The 20,799-nt window shown below is 40.5% G+C and overlaps 1 protein-coding gene across 1 annotated transcript in view; it reads right to left on the minus strand.

Moving 5' to 3' along the window:
* epha4l (eph receptor A4, like) overlaps positions 1 to 20,799 on the minus strand; it is a 120,781-nt gene that overhangs the window by 69,968 nt on the left and 30,014 nt on the right. Inside the window, exon 4 of the mRNA XM_061925390.2 lies at positions 748 to 903. Within this exon, the coding sequence (XP_061781374.2) occupies positions 748 to 903 (156 nt within the window). The remainder of the gene's footprint in view (positions 1 to 747; positions 904 to 20,799) is intronic.

The following is a 20,799-nucleotide window of genomic DNA, read 5'->3' on the forward strand; positions in this document are numbered from 1 at the left end:
TAGCCACTAACATTTTTCAACAAATCATGAATTACTTTGCACCATGTTTGTACAAATAATAACTCATGTAAAATACAAAAGTCAACTCTCAAATATTTAAATAAATCATGTCACACTTTGAACTGGACACCAAATTTGTTATCTGTTTCTTTGTCAGTTAGTGAAGACCAAGTCTTTAAAATATTTTCTTGGATTTTCAAATTCTATTTGAGTTGTGTCTCTCTTAGAATTCAAAATGTCGAGCAAACCGAAACCAGCTTGCTAGTAAATAAATACAATTTAAAAAATAGAGGCAGCTCACTGTGCTGCTATTTGAGCTATTTTTAGAACAGGCCAGCGTGCTACTCATCTGGTCCTTACGGGCTACCTGGTGCCCGCGGGCACCGCGTTGGTGACTCCTGCTTTAAAGACACTTAAGTGTAAGGTGTTTTTTCTTAAATATTTGCTTGAAACAGCGAATGTTCCCGGATAATTATTTGCACTTTAAATACTTGTTTGTAGTAATAAATATGATTAGAACATTTTAGCATTATGTTTGTGTTCAATTACAATGTGTTTATCCTAAACACATTGTATGTTACATAATTTTACACACTATAGTATTTCAAAGTGGAGTTTTTTGGGGACATATACCACAATAACTTTGTATCGTAACATTGATACTGTAATAATCTCATACCGTAAGATTTTGATATTTTTACATCCCTAGATAGATTGTAGATTCCAATGCAAAATGGATGTACTTACGGGTGCAGGGCATGGATGCTGGGTCCGTTTCAGAGCGGAAGTATCCCTTGTCGCAGGTACAGGATGTGGAGCCCTCCCTGACGGAGTAACTATGGAGTGGACATTTGGAACAGGCGCCATCAGCGGCCAGAGCACGGTAGTAACCAATCTTACAGGCTAAAAGAGAAAAAAAGAAATAAAGTTTGGGTTACCATGACAGTTACCATGCATAGTGATGAAAAAAATATTTCAAAACACAATATTCCAAAACAAACACTTCTTCAACATTATGTTAGAACAGACAGCGCAAACATTCCTCTGAAACAAGAGACGATCAAATGACTATGGTAAAATGAAAGAAAGGCCATAGCTGTTGGCATTACAGACAGTTTGCTAACCAGGGGCTCTGCCTAACACACACCACGCACACACACACACACACACACACACACACACACACACACACACACACACACACACACACACACACACAAACACACCTCAATCTGAAATAGTAAGGTAAGTAACACCCCATCTGGTCACAGTAGTCAGTTTTCTCTTTCGTGACAGTTTGATTGGGGGAGAGTGGGGCTCGTCTTTCAAGGAGTTACTCCATCGTCTTTTTGTCTGAATATTGGCTGAGGGATTCTACTGAGGTTGTATTTCAGCCCGACTGCTGAAGCAGAGGAGGCGGACAAAAGAGCAATTATGTTAAAGGTGCGGCACAGGCGGTCCAAACACGGATTGGACCAAACAACCTGTCGCTCCAGGAGGCTGCCATGTGCAGTGAAAGGTATTGAGGCAAGACGATTGGTGGTTTGAGTTTTGGTAAATTGGTCTTGGAGCGCACACTTGCCTAACTGGGGACATAACCAAGAGAAATAATAGTCCTGCACCAGACCTTTACCAAGGTTAAAAATACAGCAAACTTGATTATTCCTCAGACTTTGTGTCAACCCACAAAGTTTTGTGGAAGTAGTAGCGAACTAAGTAGTAAAATCAAATAGTGACACACTCATAGTCTGTATGGGAAACTTGATCCCAAGCATGCACGACATACTGTACAGTACAACAGGTGATCATTATACTTAAAACAGTGCCTATTCACATACACAAGACTTAGGGTATAATAAAATCATACCAGCCAATTGACATTCCAGTAGACACGAACAAAAGAGGAAATTCCCGAAACCATCAAAATGCCCGGAAAATAAAGTGTATTTAGGGCCTCAGTGTCTACTCTTCAACAGCTGGATTAACATAGCATGGTGTGCTGGTCTAGCTGCTACCTGCTGAGTCATTCTTTGCCTACTCCCACTCTGTTCATCAGGGCTAAATCCTTGGTAATGCTAAGCTAAGGGCCTCTTTGATTGTAGCCTGAGGGGGTGCGTGGAGCCTGCATTTCTTTTCTTCACAGTTGCAAAAAAAACAAAAAACGGGAGAGATTAGTCAGGAGGTGCTTCTTATTATCTCTCAATCTTTAATGGCCAGTCTCTAAAGACACTTGGGATTGGTGGGTATTGTTCCAAAATGACAGAACCCATAGCTGCTTTAAAGGTTTGTACATGTGCACTGACCAGAAAAGTGTCTGGAGTTGAGTGTGGGGTCAACCAGCTGTTTGAGATGATGCCCCTCAGCTAAAAACTGGAGAGAGAGTTAATTGAGTCCCATGCTTCACAGCCTTTGGGTCTGAGCTTCTTTAAAGAGACACAGTTTTAGGACAGGATACCTCAAACTGTGCATGGTTGATGAGGTTTTTGCTCTTCGATTATTAAGCCATCCCAAGCTGATCCTTGAACCCCCAGAGGCTATCCCAGAATTCTTTGCACAACTTGCATAATCCCTGTTTGCCATCTGACGTGCCCTGGAATATCTCTCTTGTGGGCTTTAAGCACTGCATTTTGAAAATGTGTTTAAAAATGTGATGTCAATGTAGGAGGGCTTGTTTATAGCAGTGGCGGCCCTGCAGAAAGGAACAGTGTAGAGATGAGTCGAGGTTGAGGTAAAGCTGGGTAGTTTTGCTTCCTATTAAGAGAGGGAGGAAAGAGAACCGCAGCAGTGGGTGGTCTAAGAAACCTTGGCTTTAGAGAGGAATCTCCCTTAAGAGCCGATGGATTTATTGCTGTCCGGGCCAACGTGGCAAACCCATATCCAAGTCCAAATAGAAAAACTCAAGAACCGATTGTATTGCATATTTGTATGGCTATGATCACCATCATGGCCTGTTACACAGCATGCTTGTATGCTGTGTGCTTCTTCTCCAGTGATTGTCTTGACTATCTCTGCGGGCTTCCTTTCACATAGCGCTGGTTTGTCAGGTGCCAAATCCCTTAGCTGAGAGATCAAAGGCAGACAAAAGAGTGGTGACTTATTGTGTTCTGAAAAGCCTCAAAAATCCCTCATAGTGTGGGATGTCACATTCTTCTCTTTTTCTCCCCTAGAATCTATTTCACTTATTCAATCCTCTTCACTTTTTGTCTTTTATAAGGCTTTCTCCCGCCACATCCACATCCCAGTTGTTTGCAAAGTTTCTGATAGTTAATGAGAAGTTTTGTTTGTGTCGGGTAGTGGGATGCTGGTTGAATCAGTCACACCGCATGAGGAAAGCAAGTAGACAAAAAAAGACAATGACAGCAACGGACAAGTAAACTAAAACCCAGCTAAGTTTTCCCACATGGAAACAGCCTACAGAAAGGGCTTTGAAAAGCAGTGGATGCCAAATAAAACATCAACCATCAACCCACACACTCACCCACTGCAGCCCACCGTGAGTGACCTGCATGCAAAGTATAGGTAAACTATTCTCCAGCCTACATAACAAAGCATTCAATACACCATGGCACTAAAAGCACAAGAGGAAACTGATCCAACAATAGTCCTCCAGAACTCAGGAATATAAAACCCGTCACACGGCACTCTATAACCTGGCTCGCTAAAGCAGAACAATTGGCTCTCTTATGATAAAAAAGAGAATTAATTTGAAACGGCCGTGTTTTTCTTCTCTTTTCATGACTGTTCTTCATCTTCTTAGGGTGTTGAAAACCTGTCCACTGTTTTTTAGTCATAACAGACAGTGAGCGCTCTTCAGAAGAGCAGTCAGAAGCATCTTCACACAAAGCTGCTTTTTCAAAAAAAAAGAAGCGATCAACTTTCAGGACTCGAGGGCACAGAAATCTCTGCTCTTGAGAGGCCGCTACTCACAATTCAAGCTGACTTTATACCGTATCCCTCTTTGCCTTTGTGTCTCTTTTATTGGTTTCTCTCCGAGGGGACTCCTGTTAGACAGGATTACAGTTCCTATAGTATTTTGTTTACCCTCTAGTGGAAATGTCCATCGGGGCTTACTAACCTGTATCAAATGTTGAACGGATGTGCCATCTATTTTGACAGAATTGGATGACAAACAACTAGCACACACATAGACCCGCGCCACTGGCTAGTAGTGGGGATTAGTGAAGATGACTAGCTGCTGACTGTTAGCATCTGCCAAAGGAACAGCAGGAGAGTGAAGTACGTTACCTCATTAATTCTGTCACTTGAGGTTATTAATTGCCTCCGGCCACAGAAACCTATCAGTGTGATGGATGAGGGACACACGGCCACCGAAGCTGATCACAATGATTGATGATGCACTCTGTACACGTCTTAACCTTGACCTGACAGCGGGAAAAGTCCAACATTTTGAGCGTCATCTTTTAAAGATGCAAAACTTAATGAGCCAGTAGCATGTCGACGATATTAATACCAGAGCTAATTAAGGCCAAAAACAGCAGACAGAAAGGTTAACAATGTTAATAACATTCTTTCGATAATTGCCAAAGTTGTGCTGATGCTGGCCTCGACTATGAGGTTCAATAGGTAATGACAGTTTTTCTTGTCAAATGAGTTTTCATCAGACGCTGCACTGAATAAAATGTCTGAATAAATGAAACCACAGAACCAACGAGTCAAGAGAAGAATGAACCTGGCATTCTTCATTACTACTTTATTTTACTGGCACTATTTGACTTAGTTCTTCTTCTTGGGATCTGAGCCGAGGATGTCGTTGTGGCTTGTGCAGCCCTTTGAGACCCTTGTGATTAAGGGCTGTATAAATAAACTTTGATTGATTGATAGTGTGAGGTTGCAGTAAAACTCAATCTTCCCTTTCAAAAAATAATAGCAGTTTTCTTATACCTCACGAAAAAATACATTTATCAAGAATTAACTTGTTGTTCTGGTGCATGCATAAACCATATTGTTCGGAAGACTTCCTGCGTACCAAGCACTCCACCTTCGCGTTCGCACGTAGACCTTACATTCCTCTTTTCTGGCGATACAAAAGTAGTACAATAGTTACATCATACTGTATTCATTGAAACTAATATACCCAGCCTCTTCAGAATGGAACGACTCTTTGAACTATACGTCACAGGTAAAGTGGCGAGGTTACACCCTGGACTGATTGTCAGCCAATTTCAGGGTAAATAAAGACAAACAACCAAACATTCACACTGATGGACGAAGAACAAGCAGTAGAAAATGGATGGATGGATGTGGGAGGAGGCCGCGGTATCTGGAGAAAACCCACAAACATGATTAAAACCATAAACCACCTGACTGTGAGGCAAACATGCTAACTACTCATGTACAAACAATACAAACAGAGAACCTACACACAAGTGTGTTAAAACGTTGTGGAAAAAATGCATGCATAAACATGCATACACAACCCAACAACAGACTGGGGCAGTACAAGACATGGAAACTCGATCATGGTATTGTCTTGCTACAATTTCTTTCTGTAAGATCTCGGGGGAGTGAACACTAATAGTGCACTGGCACATTCGTGTTTGATTAGCAGTTGAGCTAAATACTTTCCTGGCATTGTTTACAATGAAAAGAGCTGCATCTTAATTCAATCATAAACAAACGAAACAGAGCGGTAGGAGGTAGATGAGCATGCTAATGTAGTTACGCTGGGGGACACACATAAGCGCACGAAACTAAACAATGGAACCAAGCAAACTGTTCGACTCTACGCATGTCAAGGAGAATGGGGCAGGAAAAGGGAGGATGTGTGAGAACACACAAAACTACACACTAAGAATATGTAAGGGGAAGGGGAACCGATAGGAAGGCGCTCTCAAAGGGGCCTCATATCAATTCTGCAAACAAACGTGAACCACATGTCGAGCTGCAGCACGAATACATAACAAACCCCTGCCCAAATAAAACAAAGTTACACATGGGATGATTTCCCTACAAACAAACTTTATACAACATATAAAAGTAATTAAACGTGTTGAAATAAAATGAGAACACTGACATTATTTCCATAATAACTAAACAATTAACACCGATACGTGTCAATTTCAAGTGATATTAATCAGTAAACCTGAATCTCAATAGAAAAAAATGCCTTTTGGATCTCTGAAACATATTAAGTTTTACAATAAGGATCTCCAACTCTTATAATGATTGTATATGACTGGCAACATTTAAATTGTAATTTACTTACAAAGCGCGTCTCCACTCAAACACTGCAGCCATTGTCTTCATGCTATTTTGTGGTGGTTTAAAATGTGCCATTAGTAGAGGCATAATGTCTGAATTGAATGGTTATAAAATACTAAGTTTTAGCAAATATTATTTGAGACTTTGGTGAGCTTCTCAAAATTAAGTCAGCTTATGCGGTACCATTTAGAGACCCCGTTATAGACATTAATGCCCTAACAATATTGATTTATCTATTCAACTTAAAAAAAAAAAAAAATCATAAATTCAGCTTCAATAACGAACATGTATCTTATATTTAGTTTATGGATCACCGCAAATAGTATGAATACTAAACAGAAAAAGTAGTAGATCAGTACAAAACCAAAAACCTCCATCCTATCCAGCCTATCCCAGCTGACTTCAGGCAAAAGGCAGACTAGACCCTGGACTGGTTGCCAGCTCCACCATCACAATCACACATTTTCTCAAAAACTCTTTCTCAGAACAAGTTTCATATGATCCATGTCTCAGAGGTGGCTGGGTGGCTTTTCAGCGGGGTAATAGTAGGTTGACTTAAGGCTGAAAAGGAAGGTATTTTTAGGGTATTTGTTTGCGTAATCCACGTGGAGCTCACAGACGACAGCCTGTCTGGGGCCTCAAAACACCTTCCATTGTGCATGTGCATGTGCGTGTGTGCGTGCACGTGAGGGTGGGCATGTCTTTAAATGCACTTTGCCATTCATTGTGCCTTTGCAGTGCGTACGTGTCCAGGCATTTATGAATTCTGTGCATGTGCAGGTATGTGTTCCTTACAAAAAATCAGTCTTGGATCGCTTGTTCCTCAAAAGTTCATGACAACCCAGTGACTGTTGACTGTCACTCCTTTAACCTTTGACCTCTACTGATGTCCATCTTGACACCCTCCACATGTCTCTGTCTCTTAAAAGTTTGAGGTCATTGCTGTTGTGGAGGCAATACTCTCAGACTTAAAATGGTGCCTGCTCATGTTTGCATGGTATAGCTGCAGTGCACAAAAAGAGAAAATGTGTGTGTGTGTGTGTGTGTGTGTGTGTGTGTGTGTGTGTGTGTGTGTGTGTGTGTGTGTGTGTGTACATTTGTACATTTCCAAGTTTGCTGATGATGTGTGTCACCCTTAACTTTCCCTCGGGGTGTATTCTTGCCCTATCGAACTTCTGGTTTGTTGAGAGAGTCTTTGCAGTGGAGGAGGGTAAATGGCTTTTAACTGGTGATCGGTCGAGTGTGTGCTCCGCCTCTCGCCCAAATTAGCCGTGACCCAGCACAGAATAAGCGGTATAGAAAATGGATGATTGGAGTAGTGTTACTGTCACCTGTCCTGTTTTTGACACCCCACTGTAAAAGCGTTATCATAAAAACTAATGGCGCGTCCTTCCTGTGTGGATTGGATTTCAAAGGTAATGCATGCAATTAATCACAAAGAAATTATATATTAAATGCATTCACGTAAAACATTTAAAAAAAAACTTTGAGTACCGTATTTTCCGCACTATAAGGCGCACCTAAAAACCACACATTTTCTCAAAAGCTGACAGTGCGCCTTATAACCCGGTGCGCTTTATTACGATTCATTTTCATAAAGTTTCGATCTCGCAACTTCGGTAAACAGCCGCCATCTTTTTTCCCGGTAGAACAGGAAGCGCTTCTTCTTCTACGCAAGCAACCGCCAAGGAAAGCACCCGCCCCCATAGAACAGGAAGCGCTTCTTCTTCTACTGTAAGCAACCACCCGCCCCCGGAAGAAGAAGAAAAAACGCGCGGATATCACCGTACGTTTCATTTCCTGTTTACATCTGTAAAGACCACAAAATGGCTCCTACTAAGCGACAAGGATCCGGTTCATAAAAAGACGCAATCTCTCCATCCGCACACGGATTACTACCGTATTTCACAGCAACTGATATTCCTGTGAACCGCACTGTGGAACGGGAGCACGTACGGTGAATATTCGCACCACAGGGAATGAGAAGTCATCCTTCACTGTGGTTCTAGCTTGCCATGCTAACTTCCACCCATGGTGATATTCAAAAGGAAGACCTTGCCAAAAGAGACCTTTCCAGCCGGCGTCATCATAAAAGCTAACTCGAAGGGATGGATGGATGAAGAAAAGATGAGCGAGTGGTTAAGGGAAGTTTACGCGAAGAGGCCGGGTGGCTTTTTTCACACAGCTCCGAAGGCGAACACACCTTCACTAAGACGGGCAGACAGCGCCGGACGACATACGCCAACATTTGCCAGTGGATCGTAAATGCCTGGGCAGATATTTCGGTCACAACTGTGGTCCGAGCTTTCCGGAAGGCAGGATTCACAGAACTACTGGACAACAACAGCGACACTGACTCCGATGACTTCTACGAGACGGAACCGGCCATTTTGCATCCCACGCTTGCGCAACTTTTCAATTCGGACACCGAAGACGAAGAATTCGAAGGATTTACGAATGAAGAATAACTTCAGAAGGTGAGCGCTATGTTTATTTTGTGTGTTGTGACATTAACGTTCGAGCAACATTATGTTGCTATTGCTCTACACCATTTTGAATTTTACTATGTTTGTGATTGCACATTTGCGTACATTTTGGGACAGAGTTGTTAGAACGCTGGTTTTCAATATATTATTAAAGTTTGACTGAACTATCTGACTGTTTTTTTGACATTCCCTTTAGCGCAGCGTAGGCGCGGCTTATAATCCGGGGCGGCTTATTGGTGGACAAAGTTATGAAATATGTAATTCATTGAAGGTGCGGCTAATAATCCGGTGCGCCTTATAGTGCGGAAAATACGGTATGACATTCTGACAATGAAATACATTAGTGTTTTAAGGTTAATGTAAATTATGTCAGTAAGTAATATACAGAGATTAATCTTGATTACCGGTAGTGTACATTTAAAAGTATGATTAATCTGAATTAAAAAAAAATATTTTGACAACACTGAATTACATATATGCAAAACTAATAAGTGAATACCACGAATTGATTAACGTGGACCCCGACTTAAACAAGTTGAAAAACTTATTCGGGTGTTACCATTTAGTGGTCAATTGTACGGAATATGTACTGTACTGTGCAATCTACTAATAAAAGTCTCAATCAATCAATAAGTCTGTAACAAACAGATGACATATGGATACATTTCCAAAATGGAGTTCAATAACAGTGTTTCCCACGCATTCATTTTCATATAGCAGCCCGCCACAGATACATTCTGATTGCCACAAATAGATTTGGCATTATATGTTCCCCCCCATGAGGTGGCGACTTGTCCAGGGAGTACGCCGCCTTCCGCCCGAATGCAGCTGTGATAGGCTCTAGCACCCCCCGTGACCCCGAAAGGGACAAGCGGTAGAAAATGGATGGATGGATGGATGTTCCCCCCACACTTATGATCACATTATAAACAATGCAATCTGTGTAATCAGTGTTGCCAACTTAACGTTGTTGCAACATTCACAGAGCAATAAGAGCCCGCGAAAGCCCGGAAGTAATGTGTGTCAATAAAGTACTTCACCATTCGTACTAAATGTATTTGTTCTTTCTGTTTTGACAGAAAAAATGTTCGTACCGCATGAAATTGCATATCTTTTGGACTGTAATATTATCCGGTCATGCAACAAATGTTATATTAAAATGAACAGGAATTTAATGATAAACGGTACAATGATAAACCGCAGTATATGTTCCACAGTTATTATCACCGTTTTAAATTAGAATTATCATAAAATCGTGATTGATAACACTTTGATAAACTGGAGAAGCAAGCTACCGCTAGCTAGCTTAAATGCTAACATGAAAACAAGAGACAATAACCTCTTTCCCCATTAAAACACAACATTTCCCAATCTAAACTTGTACAGTATGAACAGATATATTACTGTCTGAGCAACTAAGATATTTAATTGTGCACATAAACCTACAGGCTGTGCTCTCTTCGGCGTGACGACAAATAAACCTGACTTGACACATCCAACACGTTTTTTTCTTTATAAAAAAAAACCCCCACAAACTTCTACAAAACAAAACGGAAGAAGCTAAACATATTTAAACGCTCCAATACAAATAATATGGCTCTTAAGTAGCTGGAACAATATTAATATATAACATATTTCTTCTGCCAAGAAAGTACATTGTGTGGCTTTTTAACCATCCATCCATCCATTTTCTACCGCTTATCCCTTTCGGGGTCGCGGGGAGCCTATCTCAGCTGCATTCAGGCGGAAGGCGGGGTACACCCTGGACAAGTCGCCACCTCATCACAGGGCCAACGATTTACATAAAACTTGGTTATAAGTGTGTATGAGCACTTTTTGAGTACATTTAACAATCGTATGATAATATTGATGATAACCGTGATAACTTTGGTGACAATAACAATGATATGAAATGTTCATATTGTTATATCTCTAATTATGTAGTGTATTACAATTGCTTTTGTAAAAATTTAAATAAATATCTGCTTGTCACCTTGACTTCACTTGACTTGATTTCAAAGCAGGTTAACCATTAATGTGTACGTAAAAAAATCTAATAATCAAGTGCATTGGTAATTGTGCAATAATATCATGAGGCGGATATACATTTATATTCATATATAGTCACTGTTCCAAGCGGTCCTCTGAAGGCTGCCACAACTGGCCGTCAATGAAAACGAGCTTGACACCCTTGCTCTCAATATTCTTTTTTTTTTTTTTTTAAAGCAACTAGCGATTTAGTGAAGTGGCTTTCGAGGAGTCTGACATGAAAGCATGTTTCTTTTTTTTCAACGAACAGCGAGTGCAGCTATAGGCTCCATCTTCTTTGTTTAGCGACAGAAAAAAAGTTAATGTGTAGTTCTTAACATACCGTATTTTCCGCACTATAAGGCGCACCTAAAAACCACAAATTTTCTCAAAAGCTAACAGTGCGCCTTATAACCCGGTGCGCTTTATTACGATTCATTTTCATAAAGTTTCGATCTCGCAACTTCGGTAAACAGCCGCCATCTTTTTTCCCGGTAGAACAGGAAGCGCTTCTTCTTCTACGCAAGCAACCGCCAAGGTAAGCACCCGCCCCCATAGAACAGGAAGCGCTTCTTCTTCTACTGTAAGCTACCGCCCGCCCCCGGAAGAAGAAGAAAAAACGCGCGGATATCACCGTACGTTTCATTTCCTGTTTACATCTGTAAAGACCACAAAATGGCTCCTACTAAGCGAAAAGGATCCGGTTCATAAAAAGACGCAATCTCTCCATCCGCACACGGATTACTACCGTATTTCACAGCAACTGATATTCCTGTGAACCGCACTGTGGAACGGGAGCACGTACGGTGAATATTCGCACCACAGGGAATGAGAAGTCATCCTTCACTGTGGTTCTAGCTTGCCATGCTAACTTCCACCCATGGTGATATTCAAAAGGAAGACCTTGCCAAAAGAGACCTTTCCAGCCGGCGTCATCATAAAAGCTAACTCGAAGGGATGGATGGATGAAGAAAAGATGAGCGAGTGGTTAAGGGAAGTTTACGCGAAGAGGCCGGGTGGCTTTTTTCACACAGCTCCGAAGGCGAACACACCTTCACTAAGACGGGCAGACAGCGCCGGACGACATACGCCAACATTTGCCAGTGGATCGTAAATGCCTGGGCAGATATTTCGGTCACAACTGTGGTCCGAGCTTTCCGGAAGGCAGGATTCACAGAACTACTGGACAACAGCGACACTGACTCCGATGACTTCGACGAGACGGAACCGGCCATTTTGGATCCCACGCTTGCGCAACTTTTCAATTCGGACACCGAAGACGAAGAATTCGAAGGATTTACGAATGAAGAATAACTTCAGAAGGTGAGCGCTATGTTTATTTTGTGTGTTGTGACATTAACGTTCGAGCAACATTATGTTGCTATTGCTCTACACCATTTTGAATTTTACTATGTTTGTGATTGCACATTTGCGTACATTTTGGGACAGAGTTGTTAGAACGCTGGTTTTCAATATATTATTAAAGTTTGACTGAACTATCTGACTGTTTTTTTGACATTCCCTTTAGCGCAGCGTAGGCGCGGCTTATAATCCGGGGCGGCTTATTGGTGGACAAAGTTATGAAATATGTAATTCATTGAAGGTGCGGCTAATAATCCGGTGCGCCTTATAGTGCGGAAAATACGGTACTTGTTTTGCTTTAATGTTTTGAAAATGCACCATAGCCATTTTTTTTTTACATTAGGGTCAATCCACCCTCTCCCTGCCCCAATAGATCATAGTACTGTGGGAATTACTAAATCCATGCCATGTAATTTAATAAAAAAATATTTTAATGGAATGGATGAATCTCTCTGTGAATATTTTAATCCTGTTTCAATGCCTGTCTTTTACCCAGCCGAGTAATGCTGCTGAGGTGTGCCATGGATATAGTTGAAGCACCCGTGACAAATGTGTTTTATTCCCTTTGATCACAAACTACTTGAGACTGAGTAAATAGCACCTCTTCTGGCTGCATGCTTCATATTTTTCAATACACAATTAATAAACAATTATGCCCAATTATGTCCATCCTTAATATAGAGCATTAATTTCACCAGGAAACTCACCATTTGATGCCCATTTTGGTTCTTTACTTGCTCACATTAAAAACATAGCAACTTGCTAACCTGTAAAAATGTGCCGTGTGCGTGATTCAATAAAGGTAGTGATAGCGACGGCAATACCGTCTATAGCCACTGTAGGTCATGACCCGACTACAGCAGGCTTGTTCAAAGAGCAATCACCATCAATACCCATAACCCCCCACTTCACCTTTCACATCTCTAGTCATTTATCAGGCCAACTAGACAGAAGTCCATTCATCATTGTCTTCCTCACACATCCTCCATCCCACACATGTATGCCGTATTGTTCTACTTGGATCATATTACTATATTTTATTTACAAATGTTTCCTTTTGACTTGACTGTTCCACTCTCTGTGTTTTCTTTCCCTTCCTTTCCTCCCTCTTCATACTGTGTGCCTGCAAGGGATTGTGTCTTTCCTCTTCCCCTTCCAGCAGTATTTGACAGCTCACTGAGGATCAGAAGGGATCATGGTTTCTAATCCCAGAGACGTGCCCTCGCATGGACACACCTCTGCCTTTGGTCACTGATCTGCAGCTTTGGATCCCCGCTGCTGAGAGCCCTACATATACCAAATTACATTTTCAGCCTGGAGTGAGGATGCACTGCACAGGGAAACCTGAGGTGTGTTAATGCATATTTGCAGTACAAGTCTGCATGCAAATACATATATTTACATGCAGACTTACAGTGTAGGGTTGTACGGCATACCGCGATACTAATGAATCATTTTTGGTACGATACCGTCTCTGAAACGTAGGGGTCCCGCACCCCCCGCGCCCGCGTTGAAGTCCCGTCGTGACATTGCCGGTTTACGAGCAGACGAGCATGTTCGGCGGCACACAATCACGGACTACTGACAAGCAGACACAGTGTGTAGACAGAAAAGGGAGACATTTTGGCTTAAAAACTAAAGATAAAGGTGAAGTTATAACACTGAAACGCCCACAGGAAGAGGTGCTTTAAGACAGTGTTTTTCAACCACTGTGCCGAGGCACACTAGTGTGCCGTGAGATACAGTCTGGTGTGCCGTGGGAGATTATCTAATTTCACCTATTTGGGTTAAAAATATTTTTTGCAAACCAGTAATTATAGTCTGCAAATGATGTGTTGTTGTTGAGTGTCTGTGCTGTCTAGAGCTCGGCAGAGTAACCGTGTAATACTCTTCCATATCAGTAGGTGGCAGCCAGTAGCTAATTGCTTTGTAGATGTCGGAAACAGCGGGAGTCAGTGTGCAGGTAAAAAGGTATCTAATGCTTAAACCAAAAATAAACAAAAGGTGAGTGCCCCTAAGAAAAGGCATTGAAGCTTAGGGAAGGCTATGCGGAACGAAACTAAAACTGAACTGGCTACAAAGTAAACAAAAACAGAATGCTGGACGACAGCAAAGACTTACTGTGGAGCAAAGACGGCGTCCACAATGTACATGACAATCAACAATGTCCCCACAAAGAAGGATAAAAACAACTGAAATATTCTTGACTTCTAAAACAAAGTAGATACAGGAAATATCGCTCAAAGGAAGACATGAAACTGCTACTGGAAAATATCAAAAAAAGAGAAAAAGCCACCAAAATAGGAGCTCAAGACAAGAACTAAAACACTACACACAGGAAAACAGCAATAAACTCCAAATAGGTCAAGGTGTGATGTGACAGGTGGTGACAGTACACCTACTTTGAGACAAGAGCTATAGTGATGCATGCTTGGTTATGGTTTGAATTCATATACAACACTTGCGACGACGACTTTTTACTGTCAACTGAGTTTCGTTTTTTAATGATTTCTGCTGGTTGTGTGCCTCTGAATTTTTTCAACGCAAAAAATGTGCCTTGGCTCAAAAAAGGTTGAAAAACACTGCTTTAAGAGATTACATGGCTGGCTTGCTACCAGCTAACGTCCATCCGCCGTTGGCAGTGTTTTAGCTACTTCTAAATCACTAACCCTGGTCTCCATGGCGACAAATAAAGTAAGTTTCTTACAAGTATCATCCCTGCAGGACGAGGAATAGCTAAACATGCTTCACTACACACCGTAGCTCACCGGCATCAAAATATAAACAAACGCCATGGGTGGATCAACACCTAACATCCACTGTAATGATACAAAGTACAGGTTCGTATCTAGTCGATACTGCTATGATTACGTCGATATTTTTGGGCATCACAACATCTTCTTTCATTTTTTCAAATGTATATTATGTTTATAAACTCAGGAAATATATCCCTGGACACATGAGGACTTTGAATATGACCGATGTATGATCCTGTAACTACTTGGTATCGGATTGATACCCAAATTTGTGGTATCATCCAAAACTAATGTAAAGTATCAAACAACAGAAGAATAAGTGAGTATTACATTTTAACAGAAGTGTAGACAGAACATGTTCAAAGAAAAAATAACCAGATATTAACAGTCAATGAACAAGTGGATTAAAAATACATTTTCTACCACTTGTCCTTAATAATTTTGACAAAATAATAGAATGATAAATGACAGAATATGTTACTGCATACGTCAGCAGACTAATTAGGAGCTTTTGTTTGCTTACTTACTACTAAAAGACAAGTTGTTTAGTATGTTCACTATTTTATTTAAGGACTTAACTGCAATAAGAAACACTTGTTTAATGTACCCTAAGATTTTTTGTTAAAATAAAGCCAATAATGAAATTTTTTTGTGGTCCCCTTTATTTAGAAAAGTACCGAAAAGTACCGAAATAATGTTTAGTGCCGGTACCGGTACCAAAATATTGGTATCGTTACAACACTAGTACAGTGTATTATCGTCTACCGTGGGAGTTACGTTTCAGACACTCCCATAGTACGTGGATTTGTTATCTTATGATTTATAGGTATATTGTGTCTTTATAAATCTTCCACACACTGTTATCAACTGTTCACACACTCATAAACCCTTTCTTCACATGCACATAACTGTAACTTGTAACATTTTGTATAGGTACTAATGAATGCAGGGTTTTCCCCAGATTGCCATGATACCTGTGGCGGTGGGGGTGTGGCTTGGGGCATGGTGGGGGTGTGTCATCATTATGTCATCGCATAATAATTGTATGATGAAAAATTGTACAATAACCTGCTACGACCCATATATTGTGTTTAAAAAGGCTAAACAAATGTATACCGTATTTTCTAGACTATAGCACCATACCTGCCAACTTTTGAAATCAGAAAAACCTAGTAGCCAGGGTCCAGGGGCCGCAGGCCCCGGTAGGTCCAGGACAAAGTCCTGGTGGGGGGTTCAGGCTTCGCCCCCCGACGCAAAATGATTATTAGCATTCAGACAGGTTAAAATGGTGCTAAAACCATCACTTTTCTATCAGTCACAGTGACCTTTCAAAACAAAAATATTACAGCAAAAATCATATGGGTTGATTGACATGTTTATTCTGTAAGCTAACTTCAATAGTTTGAAATTATTTTGACAGTTAATGCCAGTTATCCTGTCAACCTTTCACAAGACTTCAATTTGTTAATTGAAAGTATAAACAGTATAAACACTTTTTACAGTAAACAAATGGTAAAACAGTACTAAACAATTCCATTAAAAAAAAAATTGGTGTCATTATTAACTTTCTGTCCAAGCTTGTATAATCTACTGCCTTGTTCAATTGTATAAAATATTCTGTGCCTAAAATTCACATTTCTATCACAATTATCATACTGTAAACATGATAAGCTAACTTCATTAAAATTAATAGTCCTGTCAATAGCATGGAATTACAATTCAAATGTAGTTTTTTTGTAAGCCTTTCAAAAGAATTCAAAATATGAAAAATTAATGAAAATTAATTTAAGCCATCAGACACTTGAAAAGTGGCACATCACATCTCTAATGTAATCATTTTAACTTTTCAACAGAAATAGCACTGCAAAAATATTAAGGACATACTTCTGTATTTTGGTAGTTATGATGTCAACATTTAACAAGATTTCTTCAACTTGGACTTGAAAGCATAAATAGTATAAACACTTTTAACAGTATAACAGTACTAAACAATTCCAATAGATAACATTGGTGTCATTACCTTTTTGTGGCTAAAATCCGAAAAACGTTGAAAGTTTTCCACTTGTATCACTAGCAACGGCATTAGACTTGTGTTTTTTTGTCCCAACGTGGTCTTTTACATGCTAATTCCTCCGTGTCCGATCGAAAAATCTTGTCTGCACAAGGTGCAATTCGCGTAGTTTTCACCCTTTTTGGAACGGATAATTATTCCCGGATAGGCTTTTGAATATTCTTCACGGAATGACTGCAGTTTTCTTTTCGGTTTAAGACTCGTTTGCGATTTTTTTCCGGCTGATTCCATGATCGTTCGCTCGTTTGGAAACAATGGCAACAGGTGCCTCGTGCTTGGCAGCGGTGCTATAAATAGCCTCGCGCATTTTTAAAAAAAAATTTTTTTTAATTAATGAAAAACCGTATTTTTTATCACTGCAACCGTAACCCGGAATAGGTTGATGAAAACCGTACTAATTACGGGAAAACCGGAGTAGTTGGCAGGTATGTAGCACGCACCGGGTCATAAACCGTAACCAAAAATATTTTTCTATATGTTAGCCGCTTCGGTCTACAAGCTATGTACTATAGATACGTTGTGAATAGAGTTATTTACACAGAAAGATTCTGTGATTGTTTACTTACAATCCCTGATTGTTTCCAAAAGGTGCCTGCAAGGTGGCAGTAAAACGGTTGATCAAACATAAACAGAAGTCATCGTAATGGACCTACGAGCTGCGGAAGCTCACTCTCCAATCAGCTAAAAAGACATCATAACTCTACGGTGACGTCTTGATGAGTTTACTGAGGAATTTGTGAAACGGAAACAATACAAAAAGAATGACGTTGTAAGTTAATAATACTAATACAGACACTATACAGGCACTAAACGTGTTAGCTAGGTCAGAACAGAATAGAAGAATAGAATAGAATGGACGTTATTGTCATTATACTTGCATGTATATTAGCTAATGCTAATCACGCTAGCTTTAGTACATTAAGATAACATGCACAAATTTGCATGAAAGCACTCCTACAGACATCACACATGGGACAGTTGAGCCATTATAAACAGTTTTAATTATACTGCAGAACTTACAAACGTTGCTTGTAGTGATGAATGAAGAATCCATACATTTAGAAACGCTATGGACAGCTAAAAGACTGAGCGGCATGCCGATTGAAAAAATAAAAGCACTACGGATAAATGGAAGGACGCTGCATCACTTGCAGTGAGCAAATACACCGAAATTATGGCGCCTTACTAAAAACAATAGAACACTCTCTAAGTGTTTTTGGTTATTTTTTGTATAAAACTATTTTTATTACTGTTAGCAAAGAAAAATCCATAAATTTGTCGATCCGTCCTATAAGCCGCAAGGTTCTAAGTTTAGGGAAAAAGTAGCGACTTATAGTCATTTAAAACCAAATCTGAGTCATTATTAATTACCGGTACTATTAACTAAGGATGTATTGCAGATATATATATATATATATATATATATATATATATATATATATATATATATACCGTATTTTCCGCACTATAAGGCGCACCTAAAAACCACAAATTTTCTCAAAAGCTGACAGTGCGCCTTATAACCCGGTGCGCTTTATATATGGATAAATATTAAGATTCATTTTCATAAAGTTTAGGTCTCGCAACTACGGTAAACAGCCGCCATCTTTTTTCCCCGTAGAAGAAGCGCGCGGTGCATGCTGGGATATGTGACGTTTCATTTCCATTTGTGTGTTTATGTAAAGACCCCAAAATGGCTCCTATTAAGTGTGTTGTCTGTCTAATTATAAATAATGCAGACGAGGCGTGTTAACTGAGTTCTCAACGTTTACTCACAGCGTGCTAACTGCCAGCATACAACGCTTCTCAGGGCTACCGCGCATGCTCGTAACTATCGTTGCATGCTGGGTAGTGTAGTTGTTATATTTGCTAGCTCATAACAGCACATTGAGAGACACGCTTACGCGCTTAATTCAATACTCGCCGTCATTCCGGGTGGATTGACAAAAGACCTCCAGCCGCTAGATATTGGTGTCAACAGGGCATTCGAAGCTAGACTGCTAACTGCGTGGGAACAATGGATGACGAAGAAGCGCACGGTGCATGCTGGGATATGTGACGTTTCATTTCCATTTGTGTGTTTATGTAAAGACCCCAAAATGGCTCCTATTAAGTGTGTTGTCTGTCTAATTATAAATAATGCAGACGAGGCGTGTTAACTGAGTTCTCAACGTTTACTCACAGCGTGCTAACTGCCAGCATACAACGCTTCTCAGGGCTACCGCGCATGCTCGTAACTATCGTTGCATGCTGGGTAGTGTAGTTGTTATATTTGCTAGCTCATAACAGCACATTAAGAGACGCGCTTAATTCAATACTCGCCGTCATTCCGGGTGGATTGACAAAAGACCTCCAGCCGCTAGATATTGGTGTCAACAGGGCATTCGAAGCTAGACTGCTAACTGCGTGGGAACAATGGATGACAGAAGGCGAACACACCTTCACTAAGACGAGGAGGCAGCGCCAGACGACGCCAACATCTGCCAGTGGATCGTAAATTTGCCCAACTTTTCACTTCGGACACCGAAGACGAAGGATTTACGAATGAAGAATAACTTCAGAAAGTGAGCGCTATGTTTATTTTGTGTGTTGTGACATTAACGTTCGAGCAACATTATGTTGCTATTGCTCTGCACTATTTTGAATTTTACTATGTTTGTGATTGCACATTTGCGTACATTTTGGGAGTGAACAGAGTTGTTAGAACGCTGGTTTTTAATATATTATTAAAGTTTGACTGACCTATCTGACTGTTTTTTTGACATTCCCTTTAGCGCAGCGTAGGCGCGGCTTATAGTCCGGGGCGGCTTATTGGTGGACAAAGTTATGAAATATGCCATTCATTGAAGGTGCGGCTAATAATCCGGTGCGCCTTATAGTGCGGAAAATACGGTATATATATATATATATATATATATATATATATATATATATATATATATATATATATATATATATATATATATATATATTGTAGTTTAAAAATGTTATCAATAATGCTGTGACGAAAACTTAGTCATTGTAGTGTTTTTCTGGCACTTTTGCTTTTGCGGGACTGAAACAAACTACATCTCCCAGCATCCTCTGCGCAGAGCAGCACCGCAATGTGAGGCCGTAAAGGGAGGAGAAAGAGGATGCAGGAAGTGATATGTGTTCCACTTCATAGTACCGTATTTTCCGCACTATAAGGCGCACCGGATTATTAGCCGCACCTTGAATGAATGGCATATTTCATAACTTTGTCCACCAATAAGCCGCCCCGGACTATAAGCCGCGCCTACGCTGCGCTAAAGGGAATGTCAAAAAAACAGTCAGATAGGTCAGTCAAACTTTAATAATATATTAAAAACCAGCGTTCTAACAACTCTGTTCACTCCCAAAATGTACGCAAATGTGCAATCACAAACATAGTAAAATTCAAAATAGTGCAGAGCAATAGCAACATAATGTTGCTCGAACGTTAATGTCACAACACACAAAATAAACATAGCGCTCACTTTCTGAAGTTATTCTTCATTCGTAAATCCTTCGTCTTCGGTGTCCGAAGTGAAAAGTTGGGCAAATTTACGATCCACTGGCAGATGTTGGCGTCGTCTGGCGCTGCCTCCTCGTCTTAGTGAAGGTGTGTTCGCCTTCTGTCATCCATTGTTCCCACGCAGTTAGCAGTCTAGCTTCGAATGCCCTGTTGACACCAATATCTAGCGGCTGGAGGTCTTTTGTCAATCCACCCGGAATGACGGCGAGTATTGAATTAAGCGCGTAAGCGTGTCTCTCAATGTGCTGTTATGAGCTAGCAAATATAACAACTACACTACCCAGCATGCAACGATAGTTACGAGCATGCGCGGTAGCCCTGAGAAGCGATGTTGTATGC

This window comes from Nerophis lumbriciformis, linkage group LG30 (genome assembly GCF_033978685.3).
Source record: "Nerophis lumbriciformis linkage group LG30, RoL_Nlum_v2.1, whole genome shotgun sequence".
In the NCBI taxonomy this organism is placed as follows: domain Eukaryota; kingdom Metazoa; phylum Chordata; class Actinopteri; order Syngnathiformes; family Syngnathidae; genus Nerophis; species Nerophis lumbriciformis.